This window comes from Cebidichthys violaceus, unplaced genomic scaffold (assembly GCF_023349555.1).
Source record: "Cebidichthys violaceus isolate CVI_PGR_0920_01 unplaced genomic scaffold, fCebVio1.0.p SCAF_39, whole genome shotgun sequence".
In the NCBI taxonomy this organism is placed as follows: domain Eukaryota; kingdom Metazoa; phylum Chordata; class Actinopteri; order Perciformes; family Stichaeidae; genus Cebidichthys; species Cebidichthys violaceus.
The window spans coordinates 2,055,660-2,073,159 of record NW_027176583.1 but is presented as its reverse complement, the minus strand read 5'-3'; the positions used below and the strand labels follow the sequence as shown (position 1 = coordinate 2,073,159).

The following is a 17,500-nucleotide window of genomic DNA, read 5'->3' as shown; positions in this document are numbered from 1 at the left end:
CTGTTGTTACCTGACGATGGATGAAGTGGTGAATGTACTCTGATGAACTGAGTTCACTTCCTTTATTAACATTAAGTTAAGTTATGTGAACTTGATGTAGCTGCATACTAAACCTTTTTAACCCCAGTTAGCTCAAAGCACTTCTCTCACTGTAATGAATACACTAGAGCTCCATGTTTACACCGTGTTCTCTTAAGAACAGGTTGTTCTGACGTGTTCTTGGTCTTCAGTGCACGTGGACGTGTGCACCTTTATTTTGATCCGTACTTGCGATGGAGCACCGAGTCATTTCTGCTAGTTCGGGTCAGCCGGGCTCGAATGTCGAAACATGCGATCTGTGCGATCTGAACCTGGCCCCCGTTTCCACCTCCCCGGACTGAGGACGTGCACAGAGTGCATTGTGGGAGCTGGGTGTGATTGCATAGGAGGAAGCAGTGCCGCAGCGTCCAGGGGCCCATCTGGGCATTATGCGCATGAAGGCTCCGCCCCGTCGTAAGTTCCTGCTCCGTCTGTCGGAGCAGCTCGGAGACACCGCATGGCAGAAATCTGTTCCTCCCCTTACACCGTGGGGGGCAGCTTAGGTGGGGTTGTTCTTGTGTGTGTGAGTGTTGGAGTAAGCATGAGTAATTTAGGGATTGCAAGGACTGTCTCCACATATGTCCTGTGCCGTCCCAGCCTTGTGTGTGAGTGCACACATTTGTCCTCTCTCCACATGAAGATCAGTGGTTTTGAACGTGGCCTCTACCCCTCCAGCCTCTTTACAGAAGCTCCTTGTTCCTCGTTCAGACTTCCTCGCTGCTCTCGGTGTAATGTTCTCTCTGACCTTGGTGAGAATGATCCAGTGGCAGATTGCTACATGGTAGCGGCACAGCAGCTATTATTTTGAGTCAGTGCGGGAGAGACTGCCAATATTTCTTCCAAACAGGATGGGGGAGGTCAGTTGACCAAAATCAATCTCTGTACCGTGCTTCACTATAACTCTTCAAAGCAGGTTCATGGAGAAGATATATTTCTGGCATTATCTCTCGGTTGTTTTCCCATCTCTGCCGTCTCCAGATGCCCTTGTGTTTTTTTGGCGTTTGCAATAAGCTCAGAGGGGAAGAACACTGTGTGGAGATTTGGAGAGCATACTGCTTACGCATACAATCAGTAGATGCATGGATAGAGATCTGCTCTGCTGGGACAGCGCTGTCGCTAAACGATAAGCACTGTTTAGTGCAGAAACATCCCGTGTTCTTACCCAACCTAAAATGTGGATCGTGTATGTTCACCTCATGTCTGCGTTGGTTCCTTCAGTGAGGTCAGTTGGAGACCCTGAATATCCTGCATCGTGCCCATTGCATGCTGGGATTGACTCACTGGAAAGTATAAGTGGTGTAGAAAATGTTGCTCTGGTATCTCTGCAAACAGAGACTTAAAGGCTGTTTTTAGTGTGATTTTAAAAGCAGTTCAAAACGAGATTCATTCGTTCATTCATTCATTCATTCTCGCTGACCAGCTGGACGCCATCCTCGTCTTTCCTCGTCCGATCGATGTTTGAGTGAAGACATTCGTGCAGACAGGATGTGCCTCCATCTTGCTTGCAGGCGATAATGGAGCCAGTGCTATAGTAGTCTTCTCCATAGCAACTGTTTCCGTTGCTAGGATACAGTATGTATGGGATGCATGGATGGCTTCAAAGTTCTTCAGAGTCAGTTTCACCACAAAGAACAGATATCGATGTAACTTCTTATTGCAGTTGTGTTGTTTTTAGGCCACAGCTAAATCGTTTGTTTCACTCACCGTTTACTGTCTTTAGAAAGCCCCCCCCCCCCCCCCCCCGCATCTGCCCCACTCTGTCTCGCCCCTACCCATGCTCCCATACAGCAGAGGGTAGTTGGCACCAGTATAAAGCTTCAGCCTCCTCCGACAACTCGTGCCTGACTCTCTGCCAACCTGTGTGAAGCTGGAAGAGGGAGGGAGAGGGAGAGAGAGAGAGGGGAGAGAGACAGAGAGAGAGAGAGAGATGGAGAGAGGAAAGGGAGAGAATGGATTTTTTTGGAAGGAAATAAACAGAGCAGCCTGGAAATCGACCTTTCCGTCACCAGTTTTGGCTTCCAGGGACAGAACCTCTCCCGTGTCTCTGCTTGAGGGGGCAGCAGCGCTTGGACTTCAGTCTTGCGGGTGAGAAATGGGACCAGGGGTAGAACGGAAGGGTAACAAAGACTAAATACCCGAAACGCTTCAAACCGGACATTGTTATCCGCTAAGCAACAGACTGTTGCGCCCTTGACTGATGGTAACCGTGATACAAGCGCAGCGGTCGGGTCCGATGTTTTGGTTCGGGTCCTGCCGCTTCCGACCACCAAAGCTGACCAAAGTATTCCGCCTCAGTCCCGTACTGCACAGCCTGCTCTGCGTTTTCCACATATCCTCAAAAACAAAGGCGCACAAAAGAAATTACGCCCATATCTCATCCAAGAAAAAAGATCCTTTTCATGAATCCTTCCCCCATATTCAGCTTCTCTTCTTTTGTAAACTCACTCAGTCACCCGCCCTGCTTGTTTTTTGTCGTCCTCTGTTCTTTCTTTTGCTGGCGTCGTGAGGCGGCGTAGTGAGGGTATTCAGCCAGCTCTTTCTCTGTTAGGTGGGGTAATTCTGGCAGAATGGGGTGTGGGCGCCGGGCTGGCAGGGGGGAATGCCGGGCTAGGCGGAGTGAAAGGAGCCAGCCTGGCACCACCTGGACCTCTGCCAGCCGCTCCACGGGAGAAATACCCGCAGTAGAGGTCGGCGTGCGAGCGATTGTGCGGCTGGTTGCGTGTGCGTGTGTGTGTGTGTGCGTGTGTGCGGGAGGGTGTGCACGTGTGTGTAAGTGGAGAGTGAGGGATGATGGGAAGGTGTTGTGAGGAGGAGAGTGTGAAGTGAAGATGGAGAGCGGCTGAGATAGACGGGGGGGCGGGGGATGGTTCTGGTCAGCGCTGTGTCGGCGTGTTCTTGGCCGTCTTCACTTTTACCTCTTTGTGTTTGTTTATTTGTTTGCTTGTTTGCTGTCTCTGTGTTCTCTCTTGGATGAAGTGCTTGCTCTTTTTATATAGCGCCCAAAGGCATGGCGGTCTGAGAGCCAAAAGAATCCTTCACTGCCTCTCCGCTGCCCTCATCTGTTGCTTCTCACTGGCTATTTACTCCTTTTATTGTCTTGGCAGGCTGATCTCTCGTCCTCCCACTCCTCCTCCTCCTCCTCTATCGCACACTTGTCTCTCTCTCTCACTCTCACATTTTCTCTCTCCGTCATTTGGCAACTTCAGGTCTTTTTTGTCTCTGTGGCCAAAATGTGCCGGACAAGAGAGCGAGAGTGAGCGGAGGATGAAGACTCGACACATTCACAGAAGGAGGATTTCTCCTCCACCCTGGTGCACTGAGAACATGCGGCCGCTACGCTCGCTGACACAGATGTGCTTTGATTGCAGCCGACTGTGAACGTGACCTGACGCCGTCAAACAACCTGCTGCTGAAAGACAGAGCTGTCGCTCAACAGGAGGGCAGGAAGTGACCGCCTGAAGGCAGCCCAGCCCTCCGTGACATTTCAGAAGCCATTCATGCTTCTGCGGTCTGGTGCTGCTCAGGAAAAGCAGAGAGTTTAGTCTAATATCAAAAAGTGTCCTTAAGGTGGCACACCACGATAGGTGTTATCAGCTGAGGTGCTTCTCTTGCTTCCTGTCTTCTTCAAAGTGCTCGTTGCACTCTTTCTCCTCAATGCGCTCTGGCTTCACACTAATCACTCCGTCTGAAGTGAGCTGCAGGTATCTGCTCTCTGGCCTGTTTTAGCAGAGATCATCTAGGAAATGAACTATTGTGACAGATTAGAGATCGTTGGTATTCAGGTCAATGTCACACATCACATCTCTCAGCGGCCAGAGAGCGCTCACACACTGAACTCCGAGCAAGCATCCATTGTGAGTATGAGCCTAAGCTCTCCGTGTTCCCTGTGGCCTGTTTATCTGGAGACTAATATTAGTAGTTGCAGTACAAACCAGCCTTGCTTAGTGGAGATTTGCACGCTAAGTCAACTCAGTCTTCTTAAACCCTAATCCTCCACACACATCTGTGGGCTACACACACACACACACACACATACACACACACACACACACTCACTTCCTTTTTAGCGCTCTAATTCCATGCACCACAGTTGGCAGTAGAGTGCCAACCCCCCCCGACATCTCTCAGCACTCCAGTTTGTTTTACTTATCGGGTATTTTTAACGTGGTGGAGATTAGGACGGCGATGGGTTTACTTGCGAGGCCCTCCCTCCCTCATGAGGTCATGAGGCCCCTGCAGCGTCGTCATTGGACACCCAGCGGTGCCGAGCCCAGCACCTGATCCTCATATAGTAGAGTGAGGGAGGTATCGGGAAACAACTGTGACAGTGTTTAATTGTGGGCACTGAGGAGAGGACAGCAGGGGTGGAATGGCGTTCAAAGCCGTGTAATCTCTTAACTGTCTTCCAGCACAGAAGCCTCTGATCCGCTGGCCCGGGGTCAGCCTGTAACGAAGTGCAGACCGCCGAGGCCGCTGGTGCCCCCCCCCCGCACACGCATGCTGTGATTTGTGCAGTTCAGATACGGTGTTGAGATTTGATTTCACGTTTGCACACGGTGTCCCTTTACAGACAAACATGCAGCCAATGGGAATCCCACTGTGGAGCCTTTTCCAGAAGGCATGGAGACCATCATGCTTGGTAAGACTGCATAATCACCAATTTGTGGAATCGCAATGAACCCAATATGGAGTCCTTGTAGTCATGGACACATTTTGATCAAGTGTGTGGATGGTATGGTGGACAAGAAGCCCTAATGCTGTCTTTGTGTCCAGGTTTAGGCTGCTTCTGGGGAGCGGAGAGACTTTTCTGGAGGCTTCCAGGAGTCTACTCCACTCAGGTGGGCTACGCCGGCGGCTTCACGCCCAACCCCAACTACCACGAGGTCTGCTCAGGTGATTCACTCGGCCGCCTCGTGTGCGAATGTGCACATTTTCACACATGCACGCCCTCAGCACTGTGACATACGTTACCTGATCGCGCTCCCTCCCTGAGAGGAGGTGAGGTGGGTTGGCGGGACATTTCTCTGTGGAATCAGTCAGAGTTCAAGAGACCAAAAACTGCAACGGGAAAAGAAAAAGACACAGAGTCGCGTTTTAAGTACGGCGCTCTCATCCTCTCGCCGCCTTCCCTTCATCTGCAGTCAACTACTCAGAATGCACTGCTCCAGATGGGCTGCACCCCCCCGTCCCCACCCCCCCATGACCTACTTGTAAGGATTGGGCTCTGTACTGTGCTGTACTGCGGCGTTTTTTTTTTGCCAACAGAGGTTACTGTGTGTGAAGCGCCATAAACGGGCTTCTTTTCCTGAGACGAACGGCGAACACGATGTTGGAGAAACGAGCTTGAATTCGGTGAATTTGCGATTAAAAACCCTTGAAAATATTCCACGTTTGTTTCTGTCCGTTTTCCGTCATTGTGAGATTCAAACAGATTCAAACAGGGCAATATATTATTCAGAGGAAGACGTCTCGCTCGCTCTTATTCTGCGGGACCGTCTTGTGTATCGGGAGTCGTGAACTGTTCGTTTGGGGCTCCTCCATTTCTGAGGGCGTGTTATTATAGGCAGGCATGGAGTCCAGGTGCAGCATGGGGGGGGAGGGGACGCTTCCTATCTGTCTGTCTCTCTCAGTCTGCCTTTCTGTCAGCTTCCCAGAAACAAGATGGTCATCTATCAAGGAGGATGGAGATGGAGGCAGATGACAGAAACAGAGAGCGACTGCAGCGAGTGAGGAAACGGCTGAAATAAACTTTTGAGGGGAAAGAAAGTGGGAGAGAGAACGGTTGCCTGTCCGTCGGCTGAGAGAGCGCAGGCGTCGCTCCAGTGGCCGTGACGGAGCAGAACACTGCGACGGCATGAGACCGAGGAGCTGTCAACACAGCCGGGGCAGGACAGACAGCGGGACGGACAGACAGACGGACAGAAAGACGGGGCTGATGGAACTGTCAGCAGAGCCAGGGAAGGATGGAAGGACGGGCAGATAGATGGGTGGGTGGATAGATAGATAGATAGATAGATAGATAGATAGATAGATAGATAGATAGATAGATAGATAGATAGATAGATAGATAGATAGATAGATAGATAGATGGGTAGATAGATAGATGGGTAGATAGATAGATGGGTAGATAGATAGATGGGTAGATAGATAGATAGATAGATAGATAGATAGTAGGTGGACGGTCTGACGGACACAGATGGGAGAGGTTGAGTTGCAGTCAAACACAGACAGCTGAGAGACGGATTGAAGGAGATGTTTTCACCAATCAGCATATTTTATCTCCACTAATTCACAGTAGAGTCTATTTTGCATAGAATGCTATGATTCATAGAACACAGAATCAAGAGTTGATTTTGTTTCCTGTTGTGCTTTATCTCGTCAGTGTTGCAGATCTAACACTCATCACACCTAACTGACAAAATAGGTTGCTCCCATAACAACCCATATGATCACTCCAAACAGATTCATGTCACAGTAAAACTATATAATATATAATATATATAAGAACCCAGTGTTGCCTGTTGGTACGGGACTGGACTGTTCTGTTGACCCCACAGAGGATATAACAGCACCGCGCTGCTTCTGTCTCTCCTTCTTAGAGAGAACAGAAACCACAACAGAAGCTTGTAAACCTTAAACATTTTAAATGTTAAAACAAGCGGCGAGTGCCTTCGTTTTTCTGCTGCATTACGTTCTCTTGATGAAATCAAGTTCTACCGTATCCAGCAACAGAGAAGAATTAAACAAAAAGAGGCCAACAGGATGTCACGGTGATTTGGGAGACCGCTCTGACCCAGAAGGCTGTTCACCCTGCTGAAGTGCCCTTCAGCAACACGCTGAATCTCTAGCAGCTCTATAGTGGCATCACTTCTTCATGCCTTTCACCCCCTTCAGATGGGACAAGCGTGGAAAATCACAGTGCAGTTATTTTCTTTTCCAGCAGGTCTTGACTGTCCTTCAGCACGACTGCTAGCCTGCAACCAAACTCAATGTTGGCTTTAACCACAGCAACGTGTGTGTGTGTGTGTGTGTGTGTGTGTGTGTGTGTGTGTGTGTGTGTGTGTGTGTGTGTGTGTGTGTGTGTGTGTGTGTGTGTGTGTGTGTGTGTGTGTGTGTGTGTGTGTGTGGTGAGAGTCTGTGTGTCGTGGAGGCTGTCCTCACCAGCCTCGGTAGACGATTGGTTGACGGCTCACCTGGGCCTTTGGCTGTTACTGGCACATCAGTCCTCCTTCCTGCAGCTGAGGTCCACCCTGCAGCCTCCTCTCTGTGTTTACACATTCAACACCTCCACAGCACACGTGACGCACATCCATGCATCACTTCATGGCTAACATCGCTGACTTCCACCGGCCTTGATTTTAGGTAACTGTTAAAAGAGGTGCAGTCTTGAGATGAACCGTTGTTCGTGTCATTCAGAGGCAGAAAGTGGGTCTCAGGCCAGATGCATGAACTTGGCATTCCTTCTTCTATTGTCTGCAATGCCCCTGATGCATCTCATGTGTGTGTGCATCTCTGTGTGTGTGTGTGTGTGTGTGTGTGTGTGTGTGTGTGTGTGTGTGTGTGTGTGTGTGTGTGTGTGTGTGTGTGTGTGTGTGTGTGTGTGTGTGTGTGTGTATGTGTGTCTGTCTGCACCCTCTTTCTTATCCATTACTCTCTCATTGTGCCATAAGTGCTGATTCAACCTACCCGGCCACAGCTACACCATCACAGGAACGCTACTGAAAATCTCTGCTTTGTATCTTCAACATGCCTTCTTCCCGGTTTGACGTGCGGACATAAAGATGTTGGTAATAGTCAGTTGTTGTGTTCAATATTTTGGTATTTAATGATGAAAGTGTGTGTTTCTCCTTCAGGTCTGACGGGTCACACTGAGGTGGTGAGGGTGGTCTTCTCCCCTGAAGACGTTGGCCTCGAGGAACTGCTCAAGCGCTTTTGGGAAAGCCACGATCCTACACAAGGTAGCGTCACGCACACAAACCCAAAACTTCACCCTCAAGTAAGACCCGTCCCGAGGGTCACGGGGTGTATTAGAGCAGAAGGATGATGCCCAGACGTGTGCCTGCGTGGGATGGGGGGAGGTCTCCTGGGTGTAAGTCAATGCCAGACAGTGTTAATGTGTCTGAGATCCAGCCATCCATGGAGAGACACACCAGTGTGGGGCATGTTCAAACCCCTACTGCAAACCCCCCGTCTGTGTGCACGGCATGTACTCTATCCAACGCAAACCAGCCGCTTGTCCTCCTCCTCACATACGGACTGATTATGATCCTAAATGTCTTTCTAGCTTCAACAGTGTTTTGTGAATTTTTGTTTTATTGTGCGTTTAGAAGTTAATCAAGGGAAACTGGTGAATCTTATAGCTATTTGAACCCTGGACTCCTCTCCTCTCTCCTCTTTAATGACACCCCCCCCCCCCAACCTCTCCTTCCAGCGGCGACATGAACCCCATCCCCCATAACCCATCACTTCATCTCTTCCAATGTCTTGCTCTCTTGTTTCCTCTGCTCACTGGAGGAGGTGATGTAAGAACATGAATGCATCAGGATGGCACAGGGAGTGTGTGTGTGCGTGTGTGCGTGTGTGCGTGTGTGCGTGTGTGTGTGTGTGCATGTGAGAGAGAGCGAGAGAAAGGACAGGCAAAGAGCTACTCTGTTCACTCATATTGAATGTAGGGAGGGGCATGAGACAAGTTGGGAAGAGATGGATCAAGGATTCATAAGCCCGACCTTCAGCTTTGAAACAAGCTCACACACACATGCACACACACACACACACACACACACACACACACACACACACACACACACACACACACACACACACACTCAGTGACGCTGCCCACCTCAGTTCTGTCAGTTCTTTTGCATCCGTCATGGTTGTTTTCTCAGACGGCCGCCATGTTTGTGCATCTACCGCATGAAGCTGTATGTTTTCATGTGTTCTTCACCTGATCAACGAGACCAAGAAGAGGAAGCTATCGGGGTTCAACCATGAACCACATCCTCCCGATCAGAGGAGGTTCTCCTTCTCGCTGTAGCCAAAGGCAGAGACGCGTCTTAGAGGTACGGGTCGAGGCACCGCGCCACAGGGCAAAGGCAGTGAGGCCAGAAGAGTAGTCATGCATTTCCCCTGACTCACTCCCCCGTCTCATGTTTTATTAATAGCATGCAGCTTACTGACTATGAACATTTTATTTTTTGTTACAGTGAAGACCAGGCGACATAATAACCACAGACTCCAGTATACGTTTCTTACTCCTCCTGCGTGACTTCAATGTGAATCCCCTCCGTGTCCATCTTTTTCGGTTCTGGGTTCACGTGTAGCAGAAATTCCTCTGATTTGACAAACGTGGCGTGGAGTGGTGGAGAGGGGCCCGCTGGCTGTGCCTTCACGCATGCTTAAGCTCCAATTTATTCTGTCCACCTTCGAGTCTGGCTTAAAAGAGAATAGAGAAATTAAGGAAGTTTGCCCTTTTTCGCTTTCAACTGCACAGATTCACTAGAGATCATGATATAAGGAGACGAGCCCAGGAGCATTACCCATTCTGTCTTTTCCTAACTCGATCAGCAGAGCCCATCCTGGTTTATACATACACTCTGTGTTGGAGTGCTTGCGGAATTATCATGTGCAGATGCATATTCAGCTGCATGCAATGCTTCCTTTTAATGCATGTGCGTGGGTGTGTAGCTGAAAGTGTGTGTGCACATACGTGTGTGTGTGTGTGTGTGTGTGTGTGTGTGTGTGTGTGTGTGTGTGTGTGTGTGTGTGTGTGTGTGTGTGTGTGTGTTTTGAGATCTGTGCCTCTCTGCTTTGCCTCAGTTCAAAAGGGTTTAGTCCCAACAACGTGATGTCGGGCTGCGTAAACTCCACCAATCCCAGCCTGGATAGCAACATTAGCAGCCAATCAGAAACTCCCAGCAGCCTTTGCTGTGTGCCCTCTTTCCATATTCAGCAACACTAGTCTCAATCTGCTGGCTTCCCTGGGATGTTGCATAAAGACCCCCCATTCAACACGCTCCCATATTCTAAGTTTATGTCTGCAACTCTTTAGTAACATACCGTCACACGTGTGTGTGTGTGTGTGTGTGTGTGTGTGTGTGTGTGTGTGTGTGTGTGTGTGTGTGTGTGTGTGTGTGTGTGTGTGTGTGTGTGTGTGTGTGAGAGACTCCAAACAGGCAGAGTCACACCTTCATGTTTCCTCATCGAGGGACTTGAACTCATGATTTGACGTGTTTAGAACGATCACTGGTGAGACACAAACACATCTTGCTGTTCTTTCACACGCTGCAGATCAATTGTGCACACATTTCCATACTCCAGCATACTGTTCACTTCACATTATGCACAAGAGCTCATTATGCCTACTCATAGACAGCTTTCCTCCATTTGTGCGTACATGCGGATAGGCACACACACACACACACACACACACACACACACACACACACACACACACACACACTCTGAATGCATTGAAGAGAGCGCACATAGCGTCACGTGTCAGTTGCTTTATTGGATACTTCCTTGTTACAGAATACAGGCCCTGTGTCGCTCCCTGTTTGGAGGAAAGAAGCATCTTATCGGGTCACTACTTTACCCGTCAACCTGTCATCTCCCCCTCTGTGGAACTCTGCTGCTACTCTAATAGTTACATTACGGTTTTATTTTTGCTCCTATTAAACCTCTTCAAACATAAGGTCACCTCCACTACTCTTCTCTCTTTTCTCTTCCGCCTTTCAGTTCTCTCCCTCATCCATTTTGCTCATTCTTTCCCGGTTTCCTGCTCTCGTCCTCTCTCTCATAACCCCCACCCCCCAACCTCACTGTCTCACCTGCCCCCCCCCCCCCCCCCCCCCCCTCTTTGCAGAGTGAAGGGGTGAGTGAGCAAACGGCCCGGAGCCCGTCAGCACATCCGCAGAGCAGCGCAGTGAGTCGACCGCTCCCCGAGGCCGTCCACTCATCACACAAACACACTCGCTTCCACTCACTCCACTTTTATCTCTTAGTCACCCCCCCCCCCCTCCCCGCCGCCCTTCTTCTTAACAGCCAAGGCTTTTCCCCCTCTTCTTTGTTTCCTCCTCGTCTCTTCTCCTCTCCTCTCCTTCCTCTTACCTCGTCCCTTCCGTCCTCTCTATCTTTTGAAGCCGTGCGGTATTCGTGGAGCGGACTGCCGACGCTGCGTCAGTCGACTCACAAACAGGAGCAGCTAAGATGGCCGAGGCGTCTGTCCTCATTTGATAACGTCTTCACGTTGCACACTCACCCGTGTAGGTAGACGCTGGAGTCACGCGCTAGAGAAGAGATGGATTCAAGTTTATTTAAATAGACATGATGGTGGATATTTACATCCACTTGAGCTTTTCCTTTTATATTTTGGAGCTGCGTTGTCTAGCTGTATACAGTGTATACTTTATATGTCTTCAGCTATAAAACATCTTATCACAAAGAGTATAATATAGCTTATCACGCAAACACACAGGCGTGCACAGGGTCAAACGTAGACATAGATCAAGCTGGCTTCCATCTGCCAAGTCACACTGGTGGCAGTTACTTTCTGACAATTAAAATGAGCATGAATATTCCCTTATATAATATCGTCACCCAGCTGGCTGCGACACACGCCAATTCCCTGTTGGGGTCCCCCCGTGTCCCCCCGTGTCCCCCGTGTCCCCCCGTGTCACCACATCCCTCAGTTTAGGGTTGCCCCATCTAAAGCCAACCCCTGCAGGAGGTGACCGTGGCCCCTGACCTGTGACCCTTGCCACCCCCACACTTCTCACCCAACCCCTTCCCTCTGCACCGGTTGGCTGAAAATGGCGTGCTCATTACCAGGTGTCAGTTATTACACCCTCACACACACCGACGGCCCTGATTTATGGAGATTGCGGCACGTGTGTGTACGCTGTGGGGGTTGAGCTCTGCGTGTCCGTTTGAGTAGGCTGAAAATATATATATACGTATACGTAGTGGTTATTCCTATTGTCTTGTTTCATAAGTCTGTTTAGTTTTGTTAAACAAAATTCTCTGCGTTTTTTGTGCACTTGTTCACCTTTCATGGAAATAGAAATACTCCCACAGAGAAGAGCGTGATTGAAACGATCTGGGAGGAATGACGCTGAAGAGGAGGGTGGAGGTAGTGACGAGGAAGAAAGAGCGAAACACAAAGATGGTTTCAACTTCAGAAGATCAGGTCCCAACGTGATGTGTGATGGTTGATGAGAGACCTCAGCGTTCTGATAATGATGACTGACTAATAACAGACCCATGCACTCAGAGCCTGAATGTCTGAACTTAAGTGTTGGAACATTGATATTAACTGTAATATAAATATTGTTTTGCTCTGAAATAAGATCAGTACCGTCTCACACATATGTTACATGCAGGTAAGTGAAGCAGCGATGCTCATCGGATAATGTTTCAGGTGAAACTGTTATTTTTTCATTTGATGAGGTGACATTATGACAGAAACATGCAGTAAAGTTTAACTTTAACATGTGACATCACAGGTTTAAATACATAATGTATTCTCAGAGTACAACAGTAGAACAAGTTCTACTTGTTATATTTACATGGAGCTAAAAATAAACGGCGCGAGGGCCAGAGTCACAGCGCTCTGACAACACGCCCAGAACCATGAAGAGATCCCGTTAGAGAGCGCCGCTCCAATCGCGGACGAGAAACGGAAGAGATGGAACAGACTTTTAAAAGGCGTGACGAAAGTTACTGCAGTAATCTACATGATGTGTGCCTTAGAGTCATATATATATATATATATATATATATATATATATATATATATATATATATATATATATATATATATATATATATATATATATATATATATATATATATATATATATATATAGTGTGTACGCATATGCACGGTACTATTGCCAAGGCAAACACGGTTCCACTGTTGGTTTAAGGTTCCCTCTGTATGTGTAGTGCCACCATCTGACAGCCAGCAGAGCTTCACTTTCTGTTTCCCTCTGTATGTTTGCATGTGTCACATATTCAGTCCCCTTAGTGTGTCTGTGTGTATATATATATATATATATTTATATATTTCTGTGTGTGTGTGTGTGTGTGTGTGTGTTTGCACGTGCAGGCGAGTGAGTGTGTGTGTGTGTGTGTGTGTGTGTGTGTGTGTGTGTGTTTGCACGTGCAGGCGAGTGAGTGTGTGTGTGTGTGTGTGTGTGTCCGCTGGGGATGCTCTCTCCATCCCAACTCCGTACTCTGCCTCTGTCTCCAGCGCGTCAGGAGCGGCTTACATAAGAACAGGGCAAAAATAGCAGCTGAGAGGGGAGAGGAGGAGAGGAGAGGAGAGGAGAGGAGAGGAGAGGAGGAGACGAGGAGAGGGCTCTGCTGGCACGCACACAGTCGTAACGGGACCGCGGGGTACAGCACAACACTGAGTACTATCACGCACACACACACACACACACACACAGGGAAGACTGCAGCTCTTTTTTTATTTGCTGTGTACTTTTTTTGGACAGAATAGTAGAAATAGCGTTTACTGATTCGACTCTATCAGCGTGAAAAATAATCCTCGGTGATGCTTGAGCTGGGGCTCGGGGGCAGTGCTAGGATCCTCTGAAGGGGGGGAACAGAGACCCAGGTAGGGGGGGTGGCCATGAAGGAGTAAAAGAAGGAGAAGAAACATCAGATTGTTCACTAGTGCTCACTCTGCTGCAGTCTAATTAGCACGCACAGCCAAGTGCAATAATTCCAAAATTAACTTCAATGTTTCCTTTTTCAGAAGGATGCAAAAAGTCACCAATTACGCAGAAACATTCCTTAATTGCGGACACTGACAATAGCTTGACTGATGAAATGTTTATTCTTTCGTCTCTCTAATTAAAAGGGCTTTTTTTCCGCCTCATTTGCAATCTTTTCTTGTTTAACATCTATTTGAGTAATCCTGAAAGACATGGAAGGGCAGGAGGGACGGCATGAGGAGGTGGAGAGGTGAGGCTGGTTAAAGGATGAAGGCTCGTCGTGTAAAGTGAGCCGGGTCGGGCCACCGGCTCTGTAGAAGGACATCACGCGTCGTCACGGTGACGTCTAGCTCTGTCATCTTCTCCTCCCTCCTTTACACTTCTTCACCAGCGTCCCTTTAGTCTGATCACCGTACCTTCTTACTGTTCCATCTTAGAATTACAAGCCTGTCTATCTATGCGTGGCTCATCTTCAGCCCTTCTTCTACCCTCGACCACACGGACGCGTCACACATATGAACTTGGGCTGAACTTGGTTAAAGAGGAAAGGGAACGGAAGGTGGAGGGAGACGAGTGAGGAGGGGAATAAGGAAAGAGTCAAAGACAGAAGGTGAATGAGCAGCACTTGCAGAAGGAAGGAGTGAAGGTGAGGAGGAGAAATCGCAGATCTTTTATCCTCAGCAGCAGCAGGGAGAGCTGAGCATGTGAGGCTAAACGCTGGAAGAGATTTCACAGAGTTGCCAGAAATCTCAGTGGATTCAAACACAACAAGTCCAGAAAGTGTGTGTGTGTGTGTGTGTGTGTGTGTGTGTGTGTGTGTGTGTGTGTGTGTGTGTGTGTGTGTGTGTGTGTGTGTGTGTGTGTGTGTGTGTGTGTGTGTATACAGGTTTGTACGTGAAAGACCAGCTACTCCCTCTGAGACCTGAACTCACCCACAATTCTCCTGTTCTGTCGGGTTTCAGCTTTTGTATTAAAGGGACTACTTTTAAATGTTCTTATTTAGAGGGGGGGGGGGGGTATAGTATAATTAATAGTTTTGGCTTTGTGGGCGTAGGTCAGTGACCCTGAGAGGTGATGTGTGTGTGTGTGTGTGTGTGTGTGTGTGTGTGTGTGTGTGTGTGTGTGTGTGTGTGTGTGTGTGTGTGCGCGCACATGTGTGACCCGAAACCCTCCCCTTCTGTCAACCCCCCCCCCTTTACCCTCTACTTTCAGACGCACGGCTCTCATGCATAATGCAGGAAGAACAGGGAGGCTCTCATTAATAATTACTGCCGTCTTTGATGGATGGAGAAAATAACGGAGGGGGCTGTTAAGAATGGAGAGAGCAGGAGAGAGACGTTGGAGGGGTTTGGTTTTGGGGTGGTGTTTGTTGCCGTCGTGGTTCTTTGAGGACTCTGTGCTTATGGGGATGAAGTTGGACTCGGTACAGTCAGAAGCTCATATTTTGGATAGTGTTCATGTTCAGGGAGGAACTCCTCGTCCGATGGAGGAGGGATCTCTGAAGATGTGACGAATGTTAGTTGTCTTTGTGTGGGAAGCAGCTACTAGCACTCAAGGGTTTGTCTCTTGACTTTTCTTTGATATTCCATATCGTTCATCATTAAGAGCCTTTGTTGTCCTTTACTCACTTATATAGATATCTACCGAGGTAAGGTAAAACATCTATTCTATTCTGCTGTAAAATAGCATCAATCAAAGTACAGCAGTCCATCCATGATGCCATGTGTCACGATGTGTGTTGTTTATATCAAATACAGTTTCCTCCCAAGATGAATGCATGATTCATCCGTCCGTGGTCTCACAGGTAGACGCAAGCACAGAGAGTGTGTCTGTGTCAGAACCTCTGGGTCAGCATGGAAGGTCATCTGACCCCTGCCAGACAGCCAATCAGAGTAAAGGCTCTGGTGGAAAGCCAACGGCAGAGCGGCACCGTGGCCTTTGACGGAGGGGCCGCCATTAGCTTCGTCACTGAACAACGGCGCTGGGGGCAAGATGGCCGACATCCAACGCTGCAGAGATGGAGAGAGAGGGAGAGAGAGAGAGGGAGAGAGAGAGAGAGAGAGAGGGGGTAGAGAGGGATGCAGAGGGAGACAAATGAGAGATGGTTGATTTGTGAATGACACAATGAAGATAACATTTATGAAATAGTAGAATATGACATCAGGCATCGTGGCGCTACGGACGGCATCGGTGGTCTGCAGGTCAGTCCACCGCTTTGGTTCAGACTGTGATATCTCAAGAGCCGTTGGATGGATCCTCATGAAACACGTTCCTGATGATCAGTAATCATTTTGATCAGACTCCTCATCGAGCGGCTCGACACGTTAGTTCAATACGTTCGTAAATGACCGAATATCTGCAGAACTATTCCCACCAGCTTCCACTCTTTGATTGGTGCTGAATAGAAAATGATTCCTGTTAAAATCAGCATGTTAGCGCTGTGGTGTCTGACCGCCAGAGAGAAAACGGTTTTAAACCGTTTAAACCCTGTAAGAGGAAGGTACACGTTCTCTTTTTGGGGGAAATTTGTTGATGATTTTTTTTGTGTCTTTCGCACCACGCCGACACGATTATTCACACTCCGTCATCCCTCCGGTCACATGATCGTCGCTGTCGTTTTACCATAACAGACTCACGCTCCACTCACACAACCCACCCTGGAGACTCCTTATTAAAGTATTTTACACTTTGTTGAAGAGTTGTGGTTACACGTCCTGTAGGAGGCGCCAATGAAGCGTCTTGTTGTAACGAGTGTTCACCATCGTTGCTCCGGTCTTCATCAGTTGTGAGCAGAGACTGTGTGTGTTTATCATACGTGATACATAATGGTCAGGTAACAATGGTCGCCTTATAATAAGCTCGTGGACGTCTCAAGCTGAGTGCGCTCATAAGAGGCCTAATTGATGCCATCTCTTATAATATACGGTCCGGTTTTCACAGAGACTATATAGACACATAGATATATTTACTGACACGTATAACGTCCATTTCATAATGTCAGCTAATGCACTTGGAAAAGAATGGTTCTCTATGTGTTACCATGGGAACAAAGTGTGTTTACTCCTCTTTTATCGACTACTCGCCGTCACAACTGTACTCCTCCAGATGTTTGTTGTCTTTATGATCTTTATTTCTGTTTGTCAAACAGGCCACTGTGCTTTTTGAGACCACATGCATCAATATAAGAATTAGATGCAAGAAAAATGTGTGTATATATATATATATAGATATAGATATAGATATATATATATATATATATATATATATATATATATATATATAGTTATAACTGACATGAATAATTCACTGATCATTCACTTTAAGGTGATAGAGATGTCCATGAGATTTATTCAGAGCAGCTATGAAATAGTTTAAATGTAAAGCACATTGTATTTTTGAGAGAGAAGATATTGAGGAGAATACGCTCCATACAGAACAAAGACTGATGTGCACACATATCGGCTAACAGGGTAATCTCCACAACACACAGTTGTATCACTTCCTGTGATTGTCTGAGGCCTTCAGTGAGTCGGAGAACGGAGAACTTCTCCACTGATTTGAATGAAGACCAGATGAACACTTGTAGCCCTTACATGTGAACAGACCGTCACGGATGGACTGTGACACTCGATGACGTGAGGGAACGTTTAATCTAAAGAGAAGGAGATAGAGAGAACAACACAGAGCGACATTAACGG

General features: G+C 48.0%; 1 protein-coding gene across 2 annotated transcripts in view; it reads left to right on the top strand.

Moving 5' to 3' along the window:
- Positions 1–17,500, top strand: part of msrab (methionine sulfoxide reductase Ab) — a 28,409-nt gene that overhangs the window by 553 nt on the left and 10,356 nt on the right. Inside the window, exons 1-4 of one of the 2 annotated variants that reach the window (XM_068726402.1) lie at positions 2,144–2,163; positions 4,649–4,717; positions 4,852–4,971; positions 7,932–8,036. In XM_068726402.1, the coding sequence (XP_068582503.1) occupies positions 4,699–4,717; positions 4,852–4,971; positions 7,932–8,036 (244 nt within the window). In that variant the 5' untranslated portion in view covers positions 2,144–2,163; positions 4,649–4,698. Of the gene's footprint in view, positions 1–2,143; positions 2,164–4,648; positions 4,718–4,851; positions 4,972–7,931; positions 8,037–17,500 lie in introns of those variants that run through there. The other variant, XM_068726401.1, reaches the window with a different exon arrangement.